The following is a 16,901-nucleotide window of genomic DNA, read 5'->3' on the forward strand; positions in this document are numbered from 1 at the left end:
TCTTCTCATTATTTTTATTTGCTTTAATTAATAAATGAATTTGCTACTGTTTATTTCTTTCAGATTAATAATGTGTTATTGTACCAATGAATATATAAACAATAAGAATCACGAGAAAAAAGATTATCATCATGGAAGTTCCCTCATGGATTGAGAGATAAGGAAGAAAAAAACAACCAATTAACTTGTACTCAATATTCAAATACCTCAGTTAGTAAGGCTTGGGCCAAATTATTCTATTGTTTACTTTTCCTTCTATTGAGTGTATCATTACAATTGTGTTTTAAAGAATTTGTGATTTTTAATACTTACTTAATTGGTTGAATAAATACACACTGAGGAATTTTTTTGTTAATTCTGAGCCTTTCTAAGCCTACTCTATCTTAATATTTATATATTTTGCAAACCACTTTGAGCCTAAGCCCTTTCTTTTGGTGACATAGCCAAATTAATTAGCCCTGTGACTTGAAAGATTAAATCTTTTTATCCTCTCTTTGGAGTTAGGTAGAAATTCTTAGTTTCGTTGTTGCAAGCAAAAAAATTGGGGTTGTTCTTGGAAGTGATTAAATTAGTTTGGGGTTGGGGTTCTAGAGAAACTGGTCAAAAATAAAAAATTTGTGAAAAAGAAATAAAGAAGTTAAAATAACTTTAAAAAAAAAGGAGAAAAAGCAAAAGACTCATAATGAAAAATACCATCTCTAGTACCAATAGAATAAAGCAAAGAGTTTTACGAAAAGAAAATTAATAACACTAAGAAAATTAGATACCTAAATTCGAAGGTTTAAGCCTACTCTCTCAAATTATCCTACCTTGAATTAAGCCCCGTTACAGCCCGAAAATACCTAAAAAAGTGTGTTAAATGAATTTAATTTACTTCTTTAGAAACTTTTCAAATTCAATATAAAGTGCTTTGGTATGTTGATTAAGAGATTACCTTGTCATTACAAGTGAAATTACAGTGAGATGAGAGACAAGATAAGTACTTGTTGCATTGGAAGTATTTTTTCGAATTTTCTCGATTGAACCTGGGAGCAGAAGTGATAATCATGTAACAAAAAGATAAAAGGTGATTATCATTGGTTATAGTAGCATTTTGTTTTCGGTTGAAATGTGCAGTTGCAGGCAAGTTTCTTGAGGACGGGAAACATATCAAATTTGTGGTTGTGATGACACTCTGTCATTGCATGTTTTTCACGAGTATTTCAAGTGATTTTGGTGAAATATCAAATAAAATTGAAGCAAAAGTGTCAAGGAATAGCCAAGATTAACCAAGTGAAAAGAATTGTTGAAAATAGCAAAAACATGGAAAAAAAACGGTCACAAAAATACGAAAGCCACTGGATTTCTCGCGCGCTATCACACACGATCATGTATGATGAGAAGGCATCGTACGCGAGTTGCTTTTGATCATGGGTTCGACGGGCTAAAAGCTAGACTTTGACGCGTTCTGAGGCACTGTTTGGCTATAAAAAGGCTTTTCTGGTACATAATTAGGGGTTATGTGTTTTTTAACTAAAAGTGACAGGAAAAGATATCTGGAGGACAATTTTGAGAGCATTTGAAGCTATTGAAGGCCAAACTCTTCAAGATTTCATATATTATCTTCATTTGAGTACCTGGTATTTTATTGTATTGTTATGAGTAACTAAATTACTCTAGACTAGATTAGGGTATGTTTAATCAACTTGTTTTGAACCACTTGGATTGGGTGTTTAATCTGATGTTATATGGATAATTGAAGTTATACTTTAATTTAATTGTTTTTGTTCGTAATGCTTATTATTTGTGAACGCACAAATGGTACCATTTTGGACGAATAAGGATTACTGACCCTAAGCTTATGAGTTTGACATAGGGAAATTAATCTATTTATGCCAATTGAATATGAATATGAGACCTCTAGTAGTGACATTTGAATTAATGTATTATAACAACGCCTTAATTCACTTATGTTGGTTGAATATGGATATGAGACCTTTAGTAGAAGTTAGTGAGTTGTACACGAAGGGACTGGGTACTGGGTACCATCTATATAATGCATTAAACATCAACAGGGAATAAACAAGGGATTCACACAAAACCTAGTCACTTTTCTCGTATTGAATTCATAACAAATTTACTTTATAAATAAAAACTCGAAAACTCCCCCCAATCTTTACTTTTCAACTTCGCACAATCGTAACTTCGTTACATAGTAATCCATGTGCATACAATCTTTATTTTATTACTTCGACACTATCGATATACTTGCCGAGAAATCATCAACACTTAAGTCTTTTGCAGAGTCTATGGTTGTTTCGCTCAAAAGCGTGTTGCATTATGACACATGCGTTGTCTCGATGGGATGTCGGGGTAGCGGTGCAAGGTTGTGCTCAAAATATGCTTCACACGAAGGAAGCGTCGGTATATTTTGGTGTGCTAGTGTATCGAATAGAAACTAGTGTGACATGAGGTCGGCTCCAAGCTTGTATGCTCCTCATTGTACCTGTAAATAGCATTACTGTCTTCAAAAGTAGACATTTGGGTGCGCCAGTTTCGCATAAAGCGTGTATTTCTTTACCATTGGGTATTTAGAATATGTATTCGGACGTGGAAATCGCCTCCGATAGCACCCTTAGGGGATTTGGTTGTTGTAGTCGGATGTGCAAAGCGTCTCCGACAGCTCCCCTAGGGTAGGAAGATGCACGAGGTGTTATGGGGAATCGATTGTTGTAGTCGGGCTCTCGAAGCGTATCTGATAGCACCCTGAATTTTGAAGGCGCACGAGCCGCTGTGGGGAATTAATTGTTGTATCCACACGCTCAAAGCGTATCCAACAACATTCTTGAATTCACCCCTGTTGAATTTAATTCGGATCAGAATGAATGTTTATTTTGATTGATTCAAATCAAACACTTTGATCGGTCACCATTTCTAGTAAGTTTCCGCACCTTTTTCCGACCAAAAGTCATAATCTTGGTAATACTAAGTGGCATTGTTATAGGTTTTATTATAAGTTTCTTAATTTGTCGGTTATTTAAGTTTTGCATGCTAAGTGTGTTTTAAGTTTTATAAAAGTGCCATTTTATGCGTTGGTTGTTAGTTTGTTGTTGTCCAGGTTGAACCAGGAATGAGATAGGAACTTAGGACACTCCGAGGCGAAAAAAAAGAAGCTGAAAGAGCCAAATAGAAGGTTCACACGGGCACCAGTGTGCTTGCACACGGGCCGTGTCAAAAGAGGGCTGGAAAGATGTTTTTGAGAGCTAGGCAGAGGTTTCACACGGGCACCCGTGTTCCTGCACACGGTCCGTGTGAAAAGCTGAGCAGAAAGTGATTTTTGGGCTAAGAAGCAGTTGACCAACACGGGCACCCGTGTTCCTGCACACGGTCCGTGTTGGTAGGCGCGGGCAGATTTCCAACTTTTGATATTTTGAAAGCCTTGAGCTCATTAAGGGTATTTTGGACCTTTCGGATACGAGGGATGACTGCCAACACTACTAAAACCTAACAGGAAGAAGGAACCAGGATCTGGGATCATTGAGCATAGAGAATTACAGAGAAAGAAGAGTCAAGGGTTTTGGAAGAGATCTTCAAGAGCACTCGCGATTGGAGATCATATCAACCGATAATTTCTTGTAATGACTTCAATTACTCTTGTTATTTTCTTAGACACTATGAGTAGCTAAACTATTTTATGCTAGGGTGATGTCCCTAAATCTTTTCATGTAATGACTTGTTAAAACCGTTGTGATGAATTCGATGTTTTTATAATTTGAGTTTATGATTCAAAGATTTTCATGCTTCATCATATTGGAAAATATTTTGTTGATCTATGATTAGGGTTAGGCGTGACACACCACTCTAATGCGTTTTGAATCACAACATTACCGGTAAATCACTTAGGAATAAGGATTTCACCATAGTGATCATTCATTCTAGATTACAATGCGTAATGCCTTAATACTAAAATCAATTATTGAGGAATTGAAATTGACTTTTAAGTGTTAATAAGTTTTTCACTAAGGAATTAGGGAAAACTATTTTATGGAATTGATACTCAATTATAGTCACATCTTTTCTTAAACAACGGTGTTCTCAAGGAGTTACATAAGATTTATACATCAACCTTAGCATGCCTTCTCATTTGTGAACCAAATCATCATTTACTTATCGTTTTTAATTATAAACAGTTAGTAGTTTTATCAAGCAAAACAAAAACCAATCATAGCTTTTTGTTCAATTGAAATTTAGTCCTGGCTTATATTTTATCCGCAGTCTTTGTGATCGATACTTGGATTCAACTCCATTTTAATAACTACATCGGTAACAAAAGTAGTACACTTGCTATTTTCCGATCAAGTTTTTGGCGCCGTTGCCGGGGACTGCCAAACTATAAGCCGAACTTTTGTTCAATTGAAATTTAGTCCTGACTTATATTTTATCCGCAGTCCTTGTGATCGATACTTGGATTCAACTCCATTTTAATAACTACATCGGTAACAAAAGTAGTACACTTGCTATTTTCCGATCACACTTATAAACTTATTTTTTCATGAATTGAAAAACCACTTTGAGATTTTTCTTTGCACCTAACTTGAATCAAACACATATAATTTTTATTCCACAAACTCATGCATTTAACTAAAAACATCTTGATCAAATTCAAATTTAACCATTTTTTATGCATGCTAAAAGGATAATGAATCGATTTCAAACTTGATTCAAAATATGTACAATCATGATATAGACTCAATAAATGATAATAAACGAAAGTAGTAAGACAAACAACAAAATAACCGTATTGGGGATGCTCCTCATGCATATGATAGGAACATGCAACAGTCTACCCCTAGGGATGTTAAGCTACAAATGACTCTGGTCGTTCTGATCAATTTCTTTTCTAATCAACTTTTTGCACTGTATTTTCCCAGGGTTGATCTTGTTGAAGGTTTTCTTCCAAACTAAGGAACCTTTCTCCCACCACCTTGGAGTTTTGTTGTTGAATGATATTGTAAATATCGTTAATCAACTTGTTCGCGCCTTGAGATCCGAGGTTTTCCTCAAGAATGCCAAAACCTCGCAAGATCTCAGGTCCCTATATAGGAATTGGAGATGGAATCTGAAGCAGCGATGATTGGGTTGTTCCTGCCCGTGGTGGAGGGAGAATCAAGTTTGGTCGTTGAAGAGCGTTTGTGTTTACTTCGCCATTATGAGGAGTAGTGTTCGGTCGACTAGTGGTTGATAGTACCACACCAACGGCTGCTAAAGCAGCTTCACGCGTATTGACAGAACGAGTGGTTCTCGATCCAGCCATTTCTTTAATAGTGTTGACCTCGACTTTATGGATTGCGACCATTTTTTTCTCAATTCGTTGAATCTTCTAGTTCAAAGTCGAAGAGAGTCTCACGATGGAAGAGTGTACTTGGAGATGGGGAATCGTAAGATACGCGGGAATCAAGTGTTGTTTCCCCTATGCGACACCACTGTTCCGTTCTTAAATCATAAATATGTGGAATCACAGAAGCTACAACAGAGAAGAGTTTTCAATGTGACAGAGCGGGGGCGTACCTACAAGGTTAACACTTCAACGCTCAAGTCAGTATATGAATAATGAGAGAGTATTTAAATTGTGTTTGAAACTTAATATCTAAAATTACGGCATCCACGTATATAAGGAAGCACTTTCTAACTTTCCAGAGTTAATTTAAAAAATATAGACTAATTCGCATTTTCTAAAATTTAAAGTAACCAATTTGTAAAATTTAAAAATTAAAGACTAATTTATAATTTTTTGAAAAATTTTGAAGATCAAATTTAAAAAATAAAGACCTACTTACAAAATTTAAAATAATAACATTAACTAATTTGATATTATATGAGAAAGAATTTCAAATTCTTTAATTTTAAATATCATTACAAAAATACTTCATACAAAAATACCTCATAGATTTTATCATTTTAACCATTTTAATTCTCTCAAGAACACGATATTCATATATTCCCTTTGATTGCTTCATCCAAAGTCCCTCTGACAATTATATGAGGAGAACTTCACACATCCTATAAGAAACAAAAGTGCAAACTACAATTACCGCTAGAATTAGAATTAAATTTTTTTACCAGACCTAACTAACTCAATTGGCAAAATTTAAATCCACCGAATTCATTATCACACTCACACCTATCCATATATAAAGGATGCATAATATCAAACATAATAAATATTTTAGCCATGGGTGGCAATTTTTTTTACCGTGAGCTATGCACAGAAAATTCTGGATGCTGGTTAAGAAAAAGGTAGGACTAATTGGGCATGTGCAATAGGCAAAAGAATCCGTAACCCTCACGCCAAAAGAAATAGATCACATGCATTCTATACCCTAAAAGAGAACTTGCCAAATAAAGTAAAACTGGACAAAGAATATTTCCATGAGCCTAATTCATTTGGTAGTAACTGCTTGCAAGTTCTAATTGCATGTTAACACACTAACATAATTACAACTAACTGCTTATGAATGAAATGAAACAACAATTTATTAAGAGATTTATGAAAAGTCACATGCATGTTTTGAAATAAATGTCTACTTTTGAAGACAGTAATGGTATTTACACAATTGCAATGATAATTAAAAAGATTTATCAATTGAAAATGAGTATGTCATCTAAGTTCCTCCATTGCAGTAATGGATGCCATTGCTGTGTCCATTTTGGTACTTTTTCTTATCCAGACTGTTAAGGCCCCATATCCGAATTGTCCGGTCATCACTCGCAGAGGCTAACATGTGGGGATTAGCTGGATTCCAGCTCACACAATTAACAGATCCCGAATGACCGGGCAATATCTCTATTGGTTCTCCGGAGCTTTTGTGCCATATGTAAACCTACAAACATGGAATGTGAGCATACTAAAGTTTAAGAATTTTATTTAGTAAATTATAAGCCGTTTTGTTTCAAGGAATTGCGTTCATTCTCAGCGAAGAATAAAGATCCATACCTGTGAATCCTCACTACCACTAGCAATGAAAGCTTGCTTAAGTCCACCAAAGCAAGACCTTATAATATACCTAGCGCGCTGATGACCTTTGTACTTGCCAACGAGCTTAGGATCACCTTCAATATTCCATAGATGTATTTCTTGGTTCAAAAGATCAACCAGCAAGAATTTGTTATCCTTTGATAAAGAAAAAGAAGTTAATGTCTGGTTTTCTTCAATAAATCTCTCAACCTTTGTTTCTCTATTGAACAGCAGTACTGTATTGGGTTTACATATACTTAGAATCACTTCTTCGTCATCGGTTATATCCAAATCAGAAATCTTAAGGGATTTTTGTCCTTTCCAAGACTCCACTTCTTTCCCATCTAATTCCCACATGCAAATGCTCTTATCACTTAAGCTAGAAAGTATATGTTTTCCACCTGGAAACCATGTACAGGAGACTAGGCCAGCACCAGCTTTTTCATAAATTTGGACACACTTACCAGTAGAGACATCCCAACGCCTAACACATTCCTCCTCTCCACATGTGAGTAGCTCTTCATCATTAGGACTCCATGAAACAGAATGAATGGGTTTCTGGTGACCAGATAATATATGCTTTATAGACAGCCCATTTACGCCAACCTTTAAAAAGAAGACCCAAAATTAAAATCCAAAACCCAATGTCGTAGGGTTGAGTCATATTCTACATGTGTATGCATATGCACATGTCTGAGTTAGCAATTATGCGCATTGATGAGTGAAGGCATGTGGCTGTGATTTGAAGGAAAAAATTATAACTAGGATTTCAAAGTTTGAACTGGAACTGAAAAAACATTTGATGTGTACATAAACAACATAAGAGAACGGAGAAACCAAATAGAATTCTCATATAAAAATAAAAAATTACCTCCCAGATGATTGTAGTTTGATCCTTTGATGCTGAAGCTAAATATTTTCCATTATGTGAAAATTGTACAAACCAGACTTCCCCATCATGTTTCTCTAATATCTGTTACAATATTTTGCAGGAAAATAAAATAAAATCAGAATATAGATACCACTCGAGCTATATAGAAATTAATGGCAGGAAGGTTGCTGTGTGAAAAACAGAGACAATTCTTATTAGTCATTAAGATTCCTTCGATGCAAAGACAGCAGCCAAAGAAAATAAAAAATCCCGGATCTCAACAAGAATCACATCCATTTGCAAGATGCTGCAGTTTAGATCCACAAAATCCAGTACATCGCATCATTAACTTGTTACTAAAGAAAAAAGATACAGGATAACAGTGATGCACAAGCATACAACAGTCTCAGCAAACAATGCATCTATAAACAAAAAATGTAAAGGCAATAGAAAGCTATCAGAGTTCCAGTTCACAGCAGGCAAATGAAAAGGGGATGCTATTACTGATTAACAAGTCCGTCAACAAGAAATATCCCAATTTCTTAACATCTACTAAGAAAACAATAAGACAATGTATTAGAATTTAGTCATGTAACTTTCTAACCTGTACTGTTTTAGAAGGTATAAGATCTTTTCCACAATGATGATCAGAATATAATGACATCATATCCATTGAGTTATGAAATGGGCAAGACTCTTGTTGCAAGATAAGGGCTTGTTCAACCAGATGTTCCAACCTTTTTTCGGGTATCATCACTGTTGGAGGAAGCATTTTCTGCAACTCCTCCATAAGCTTTGACCTAGACCTCACTTTCACAACATCTTGCTTAGGTGATGGAGACACTAGGCAGGAAGAAAGTTCGCGAATTCTACTACTAAGAATGCAAAGTGGAGTAATCTCCTCCCTTAAGGTCTTCAATGCATCCATAACCTTATCCTTGTTTAGAAGTTCAAAGAATTTCTGTTCCAATATCAAACACGACGCCGATCTAACAACAGTTTCATCCGTCAGACCAATTTTACGCAATGTGGCTACACTCTCATCCCAATTTCCATCAAGCACTTGTTGTGTAAACAGATTCACCCCAGGCGAGTGTAAAGCTATACCAGACTCCTCTTCAAGACGCTCTCCACTCTTTATATAACCAAGAGAATACAACGCCTTTGCAATTATTCTAACAAATTCGTCTCTCTTTATAACCCCTTTGGAACCGACAACTTGTTCATCCTCTTTAGACGGAAGTGTCCGAGCCATAGAGTCACTAGACAACCCTCCTCCAACAGGCTCTACAGAAGATGATCCGTTAGACAAGCCAACTAGTCCGTTCGAGGAAAGCTTCATACGTTTCAAAGCTGGTTCTTCATCGTCCACACCTCCCATGAAAAGTTCACCTCAGTCCATATATAACAATCTCAGCAATCAGAAAAATAACACAATCAACAAATTGTCTGCATAGAAAATAGTCAAATAATCAAACTCATTAGAACAATAATGTGTGTTTGGATGGGCAGTGGACAGAATTGATTTTAACATAATTGATTTATGTTTGGATACATTTATGTAAAAATAAGTTAAACAAAAAATTTCAATATAAAAATCACGTATATACTCAGAAGTTACAACTTCTAGCTTCTAGTTTAAGTAAAATCAATTCTAGAGACAGACTCAATTCTACTTTAGAATAACCAAACACATCAAAGTCATATCAGAATCTTTTGGCTCTTCTGGCTCTTCGAAAAAGCCAACCCAAACATCCTAATAGCAAAAATCAAGCCCTGAATAAAACCTAAAACATCATCCACATTCATCAAATAAATAGATAATTAAACAAAAAAAATTTAAAAAAAAACACAATAATAAAAGCTATCTTACTTCTAAGTATAATGTTTATACCAATTACATTTCTATACAGATTGTGTAATGCCGATATCAAAATAATCCTAATCTAAAAATCAAAACTAAACTAATAATTTAACAATAATAAATATATAATGCAATTACTATTAAAAACAAAATCAAAATCAAAATAAAAAACTCTCATTCAAAGAGTCACCGGAAAACTATAAAATAAAACAATCCACCATCAGAATTCACAGATCTGATAACTTGAAAATCATATAAAGTGAAAAATCCACCGAATTACCAAACAAAGAGAAAAACGATCGGAATCAAATTTCGATGTGCGATTGTGATTTGCCAGCGAAATGAGTAGAACCGATTCTCGTTCGTGATCGTCTTGTTGTTGCGTTGGGAACCTTGGTTTCTGTTCAGTTAGAAAACCCACGCTGAAAATCTCAAACCTTCTCTCAAATCATATAGAGATACTCAAAATGATATAGAGATATAAATTATAATAAGATTATTATTATATTTTTATTTATAATGTTGTAAATTATAATGTGGGTAAATAAATTATTTGTTAGTATTATTCTACTGGTTTTTTTTTTCTCTATACTTTTCTGATATCTTATCTTTTAGTTTTGGGTATGAACGTAAGTTTTAATACTTCGTCTCCAAGTTTTTTGAAATGACGATTATAACCCTTCTGTTACAGTTTAGTTTGGTAATTGGAATATAGTATATACCTTCCTTCCTTGTTAAACCATTATCTTCTACACGAAACTTTATGCATTTTCTTCACTAATTATTATTATTATTATTTTATTTATTATTGTTGTTGTTAATTTATATGTGCAATGCCAAAATAATGTTGTTTAGTGTAAGCTGGGAAGGTTAAGGGGTATATTTATAGGTATAAGGTTTTAGGTAGAGAAAATGGGAATAGTGGAGATTTTGAACTATTTTCGGTGACATCAATGTAATGTAAATGTCTTGTCAATTGAATGGTTTCCAAATCAAGACAAAGGAATAGTATGAGACAGAGAGACGGAGGAAAATATCTTTTTATACAGCAAGCAAAAGTAAAGTGAGTAATGATTTTATTTAGTTAAAGTTATTAACCATGCATGTCTTTCAATTACTTTAAAAAAAAATCTCATTATACTCTTTAATTCTCTCTGACGAATTTATTTTTGTAGATGCACATTTGGAGCATATTTTTTTAAAAATTTCTATTTATTTTCGTAAGTACATTTACGAAAACGTTTAAAAATATTGTAAATGTTGGTTTAATTCAAATTATTTTAGTTCAGCAATTCTTCCGTAGTTACATCTTCAGAACATGTTAAAAACAGAGTGTTTCGTAGATGTACTTACGGAACATTCTGCTATATTTTTAAATCATATGCATTTCACTCAAAAACTCAATTTTTATAACATTTATGAAAAATCAAATTATAATAAATTAAAGTAATGCAATTTAAAGGCAATAGTAAATAGTAGAAGAAAAAAATGCATCGTATAAATCGTCGGCCAACATGTCGGATACATAATTAAAGTAACGTACATAAATGAAATCAAAATACTGATATAAAAAAAATCACAGACATCACTACTGTGTGTCGGACATTATCTTGCGCCCCTCCTCTGCCTTTTGCCCCGCCTCTGCATCCACCATACCGTCGCTCGCTACTCTGCCTCTACGGTCAAGTGCTCCACCTCTCCTGGCACGATATCGATGATACAAAAATGCCTCATCTGCTAGCCTAATCATACCATCCACTACATGCCTGACATCATCTAGCTACCAACGGGTTATAGCGATAGGAGCGAAGTCTTAAGGGTGGCGGGGTATCGTCCGCTGGTAGCCAAATTGACGCATGACGCGCTCCGAAAGATAACGAACAATAATGATCGAATTGGAAGCCAACCATCCAGAGTATAGGACGATGTCATCCCACGAAATCGTCTCACGGTGATCATCATAGAAGTCATATCGGACGTCCTCAGCGGCCATGTGGTTAAGCCAACGCCTTTAAGGATCCGACACTTGATTCCCTATGAGGGGGACGAAGGCTCTAGCACGCGGCATGGCCTTAGTGTAACCCAACGCCTCTCCCCAGCCAATAATGTATAGGAAGTGCTTTAGTATCCAACCTTGAAAATAAAACACGGAGATCAAACATATTATCACAAATATATAACAAACTTTGAGAAAAAAAATATAAGGGTGTAAGATTGTTACCACTATAAGGATACAACTACCTGCCATAGTCCTTGCCTTCCAAAGGTATCCCTCTCCGAGTCTGTGGTAAGTGTACGTCAATGTAGTCGCTTACTCCCAGACACGTGCGATATCTAATAAGTACGTCAGGTAAATGACGTTTATGTACGACGAGCTCGTGTCCACAAGCATCTAGGTGCCTAACAAATATAGAAAGTAATATCTCAGCGCCCGGTGCCTGTGTATATCCACCTAATCTTCATCACCATCAACAGCCTGTGCCGCAAGGAGCTCGGCCTCGTACTATCGCGCCAAGAAGTGAAACCTAACGTGCGCCCCGCAGGTCCTCTCAATCTCCTCAAGCGCGTCCTCAAGATCAGCCCCGAGCTCCTCAATCAGCATATCCCTCGCTTCCTTCTTCGTTAGCCTACCGTGACCAAAGAGGGTACCCCTGATAGGTATTGAGCATTAAAGTCTTTTACTTTTGTGTTAGAGCATTTGGAAGTCTCTTGCTTGTATGTTTGAGCATTTGTAATCAAATTTTGTTGTAGTGAAAATATCTTGGATGTGTAAGGTAATTGGACTACTCCTAATTTGTGGGAGGAACCAGGATGTATCATTTGTATTATTCTTCTTTACCTCTAAACCTTTATTTCAGTGCTATCAGACTTTGACTCAGATTCTAATCTTGTGTTCAAAATTTGATAAGAGATTTTAAAGAATTAAAAAAGAAAATTTTAACATAATCCAACCCCCCTTCTTGTGTTTTTCTCATCTTCATGTCCAAGATATACAATGGTGATGTTCGCTTTCTTATTGGATGTAGAGGGTTTCTTATGGATTGGTGTGTTGGCAATATCTTGAGCATCGTTATATATGAGTGTAGGGCATAGATTCGTTGTAGGTTAACTGAGTAACTATACCCCTCGGTTCTTTTATAAAACTGAAGAGAAATGTTATGTCTTTTTAAAATTAAAAAAAAAACAGGATCTTTCTCTCCGACTTTATAAAATAATCGAGGTAATATATTACTTGCAAAAAATGGTGAATGGTAAAAAATTGAAAGTAACACGTATTATTTCTTATTCCAATTTTTTTTACCATTCACCACTTTTCTAGTTCCTTTTGGTTTGACTGCATTTTGCAAAACAACATGATTAAGTGTTAAAAGTGTTCAACATTAATTTATCTTGCTTAAGGTGTATGGATGTGCAGAAGGGCCACATGCTAAATGCAATGTCCAAACATGTTGGTAAGACATCTAGGCCTTGCGGAACAGGTCAATGTTGTTGCATTTTAAAATATCTTCTGGTGAAAAATTGGATCAGATTTTATTGCTATTGGTCTAGAAATATGAGTAGGAGATTTATTTGACAGCTGGATGAGGATCAGTACATATTTAAATGGAGGTTTAAATTTAAATTTGAAATGTAATAAATTATATCTTGTTAGAGAGATTTATGGAACAAATAATAACAAATTCTGCAACTATTTTGGATGAAATCAAATCAAATATCCAAGGAGAAAAGTCTAAAATACTTTTTTATATAAGGAGCTCAAACCTACATTGGAAAACAAACATTTAAGTTAAAGATTTTATAATGATAGGGTTACAAGAGTCCTTGTTATTTTATGTACACCACACTATGTTTTAGTAACTCGGCATAGTTGTAGGTTTGTCTAATTAAGTTGTAAATTCAACATCATTTATATTGTTGATTGAATTTGATCACTAGGGTTTAGTGATTAAGAGAAAATAAAGTGAGAGGGTGTCTCATATTTAGGGAAAGTCCTAAATAGAAAGTAATTGGGTAGTGTTAGGAAGAGGCATTGAACAACACAAGGTTTATTGTTGCTTATAAGACTATTGTACTTAACTACTAATAGTGAATTTCCTTTCGTGGGTTGAAAGTCAACCCCCATGATGTAGGAACTGTTTGCATCAAATTGGCTTACCAATTGATTGTGTTATTTATTGCTTTTCTACTCCATCATCTTGTACAAGTTAAACTGTGTTAATTGTGTGAAGTTCATGTTTAACAAGTCAACCTAGTTATTAGGACATCACGTTTGACATCTGTCCCCTGAGGAATATAATTTCAACTTTCTTTGCATGCTGCAATATTCAACAAACAAAGGACTTGTATTGTGAAACAACAACATTGCTTCAAATTTACAGTATGTTTAGGAATGAATTTCTCAATGTTGTCAACTGATGAAAGCAATAAATGATGGAGTGTTTTCTTTGATTGAGAATGTAGGAATGTTATTCCAACATATAACAAGGGTATTGCAAGAGGTGGAAACAACAACAACAACAACACCATTATGTGAGATAGATTGCAAGAGCGGAAAAAAAATATTTTGTTCAAGGTTGGTGTTAGAAGAACAACATACAACACAAAACCTTGAAGGTTTTTCTGTCTTGCAGTTCATCCTAAAGAATGATGTGTAAAATTTTGGAGCGACTATAGATGAGTTAGGTTTAAGGTAAAACATAATTTACGAGTGCTTTTATAGTAAAATCTAATTATCTAACCCTTCGGTTATTAAAGAAATCAAAGGAATAGATAATATAATTTACAAATAAAAAATTTTAAAAAAAAAGAATGACACCACTATGAAAGATAAAAAAACATAAACTACATTTGCTGGGATTCAAAGTATGTCCTGAATTAATTTTACCTCGGTTATTTTTTTAAAATAAGGGAGTAGATTGTATTTTAAAAAGATAAAAATGAAACATGGCGCGTCTTAGAATTATACCTCGTTTTTGTTGGGTGAGGTGAAAGTTTTGTCATAAAATTTTATATTTGTAGCAGTTATAAAGTTTGGTGTAAGAAGGTTGTGAGTTAATCTTGTGATAAAAGTTTAGTAGTTAGTGGAACCTAATAGGATAAATCCTTGGGGACTGGATCAAACTACATGGTTTAAGGATTAACTAATATAATTTCTAGTGTGTTATTTCATTTCCCCCGTGTCTTTAGAGTTTTCGTTATTTAATCTTTCACGCTTGATCTCTGTTTTATCTCTTACCAATCAAGTAAAACCAATATTTTATTTAACTCTTAAAACTATTTTTTATCACAAACCACCCCCTGATGTGTTTGAAGTCACTTTGTAAACACTCTTCTCCACGTTGTTTTCCTCACCTTTTACATAACATTATGTGCTTGCCATTATCTCCTCCACCGAGTCTGTGAGTTTTAGGGTGAGGGATTTTTTGAAGTGTTCAATCTTGATTCCATTCTAAAAGTCTCCCACGAACATCTCTCGGTTTGAATTTACCACATTTATAGTGGATTTTTTGAAACACGTCAGATACTCGGGTAAGGACTCAAAATGCCCTTTATGTACGATGATTAAGATCATAATGGACACTTTGCGGGGCTTACTTGATAAAAATTGTTGGATCAGTTTCTAGGAAAGGTCATGGTAGTTGATTATAAAGAACTTAAATGAGCCGGACTTTGTATTTCAGATATTACTTACTATATTTGCTGGGATTCAAAGTATGCCCTGAATTAATTTTACCTCGGTTATTTTTTTAAAATAAGGGAGTAGATTGTATTTTAAAAAGATAAAAATGAAACATGGCGCGTCTTAGAATTATACCTCGTTTTTGTTGGGTGAGGTGAAAGTTTTGTCATAAATTTTTTTATTTGTAGAAGTTATAAAGTTTGGTGTAAGAAGGATGTGAGTTAATCTTGTGATAAAAGTTTAGTAGTTAGTGGAGCCTAATAGGATAAATCCTTGGGGACTGGATCAAACTACATGGTTTAAGGATTAACTAATATAATTTCTAGTGTGTTATTTCATTTCCCCTGTGTCTTTAGAGTTTTCGTTATTTAATCTTTCACGCTTGATCTCTGTTTTATCTCTTACCAATCAAGTAAAACCAATATTTTTTTTAACTCTTAAAACTATTTTTTATCACAAACCACCCCTTGTTGTATTTGAAGTCACTTTGTAAACACTCTTCTCCACGTTGTTTTCCTCACCTTTTACATAACATTATGTGCTTGCTATTATCTCCTCCACCGAGTCTGTGAGTTTTGGGGTGAGGGATTTTTTGAAGTGTTCAATCTTGATTCCATTCTAAAAGTCTCCCACGAATATCTCTCGGTTTGAATTTACCACATTTATAGTGGATTTTTTGAAACACGTCAGATACTCGGGTAAGGACTCTAAATGCCCTGTTGGAATTAGTGGAATTATTCCAATTATTGGAATTATTGGAAATATAATTTAAGTGCCTATTCATGTATCTAGGGGTCTAGGAATCTATGCCTTGTAAATTACATACGTGTACCTAGGAAATAGCTTCAATCTTAATCATGTAATTACTCTCTTGATTGTATATAATGAGATCACTTGAGTGCTTTGTAACTCAAGCATTTCCCTAATATTCATTTCTTCCCACATGGTATCAAGAGCAGGTTAACTGCTGCCTTCATTGCAGCCCTAATTTTTTTTTTTTTTTCTCTTTCCCTGTTGCCTTCATTGCAACGTTTTTTGTCTTCTCTTTCCCCTTTCTAGAATTTATCTTATTCACCTCTCTACATTGCTCCACCCACCTCACCACCCACACCATCAAACTCACCACAACATTCCGACCCACCCTTTAAAATCTCACCACCATCCGCTGCCCCACTCGCCGCCACTCGCCGCCACCCTTTTCTTTCCGTCCCAGCGCTTGTGGTTTATACGCCTCCCTACGACCTTTTTTTCGCCACCCTCCTTTGTTACAAATTGTTGATTGACCTTCTCTCAATCTGTTTTAGAGTTCTATTCTCTGATTTCCGAATCTTTATTTTTTGAGTTCTCTTTGGCTTGTTTGTCCGATACTGTTGCTGTTTTTTTTTCTTTCCAACTTACAGCAATCTGACTTATTGAGATGGAGGTAGAGAATGATAATGGTGGTGTCCAAAATCCTCCACCACCCCCACCACCTCTTGTTGAATCATCAAAC

General features: G+C 34.9%; 1 protein-coding gene across 2 annotated transcripts; it reads right to left on the bottom strand.

Annotated features, from left to right (window-relative positions):
• Positions 1 to 6,495: 6,495 nt before the first annotated feature.
• Positions 6,496 to 10,279, bottom strand: LOC131615886 (WD repeat-containing protein 26 homolog). Of its 2 annotated transcripts, none has more exons than XM_058887065.1 (5): positions 10,002 to 10,279; positions 8,470 to 9,314; positions 7,866 to 7,967; positions 6,974 to 7,600; positions 6,496 to 6,860 (listed from the first exon to the last, which is right to left on the bottom strand). In XM_058887065.1, the coding sequence occupies exons 2-5, from the start codon at positions 9,244 to 9,246 to the stop codon at positions 6,642 to 6,644; spliced, it is 1,725 nt and encodes a 574-aa protein (XP_058743048.1). In that variant the 5' UTR covers positions 9,247 to 9,314; positions 10,002 to 10,279; the 3' UTR covers positions 6,496 to 6,641. The 2 variants fall into 2 exon arrangements, with proteins under 2 accessions (XP_058743048.1, XP_058743047.1); XM_058887064.1 differs by having other exon boundaries at positions 10,010 to 10,278.
• Positions 10,280 to 16,901: the final 6,622 nt, after the last annotated feature.

The sequence above is a fragment of the Vicia villosa genome, linkage group LG7 (assembly GCF_029867415.1).
Source record: "Vicia villosa cultivar HV-30 ecotype Madison, WI linkage group LG7, Vvil1.0, whole genome shotgun sequence".
Classification (NCBI taxonomy): Eukaryota; Viridiplantae; Streptophyta; class Magnoliopsida; order Fabales; family Fabaceae; genus Vicia; species Vicia villosa.

Bases quoted from the DNA above. Each gene is read 5' to 3' on its own strand.
- LOC131615886 (XM_058887065.1), bottom strand. From the start codon at position 9,246: ATGGGAGGTGTGGACGATGAAGAACCAGCTTTGAAACGTATGAAGCTT. The intron at 7,968-8,469 runs GTTAGAAAGTTA...ATATTGTAACAG, and splicing joins TACCTTCTAAAACAGTACAG to ATATTAGAGAAACATGATGG. The intron at 6,861-6,973 runs GTATGGATCTTT...CCATGTTTGTAG, and splicing joins GTGGTAGTGAGGATTCACAG to GTTTACATATGGCACAAAAG.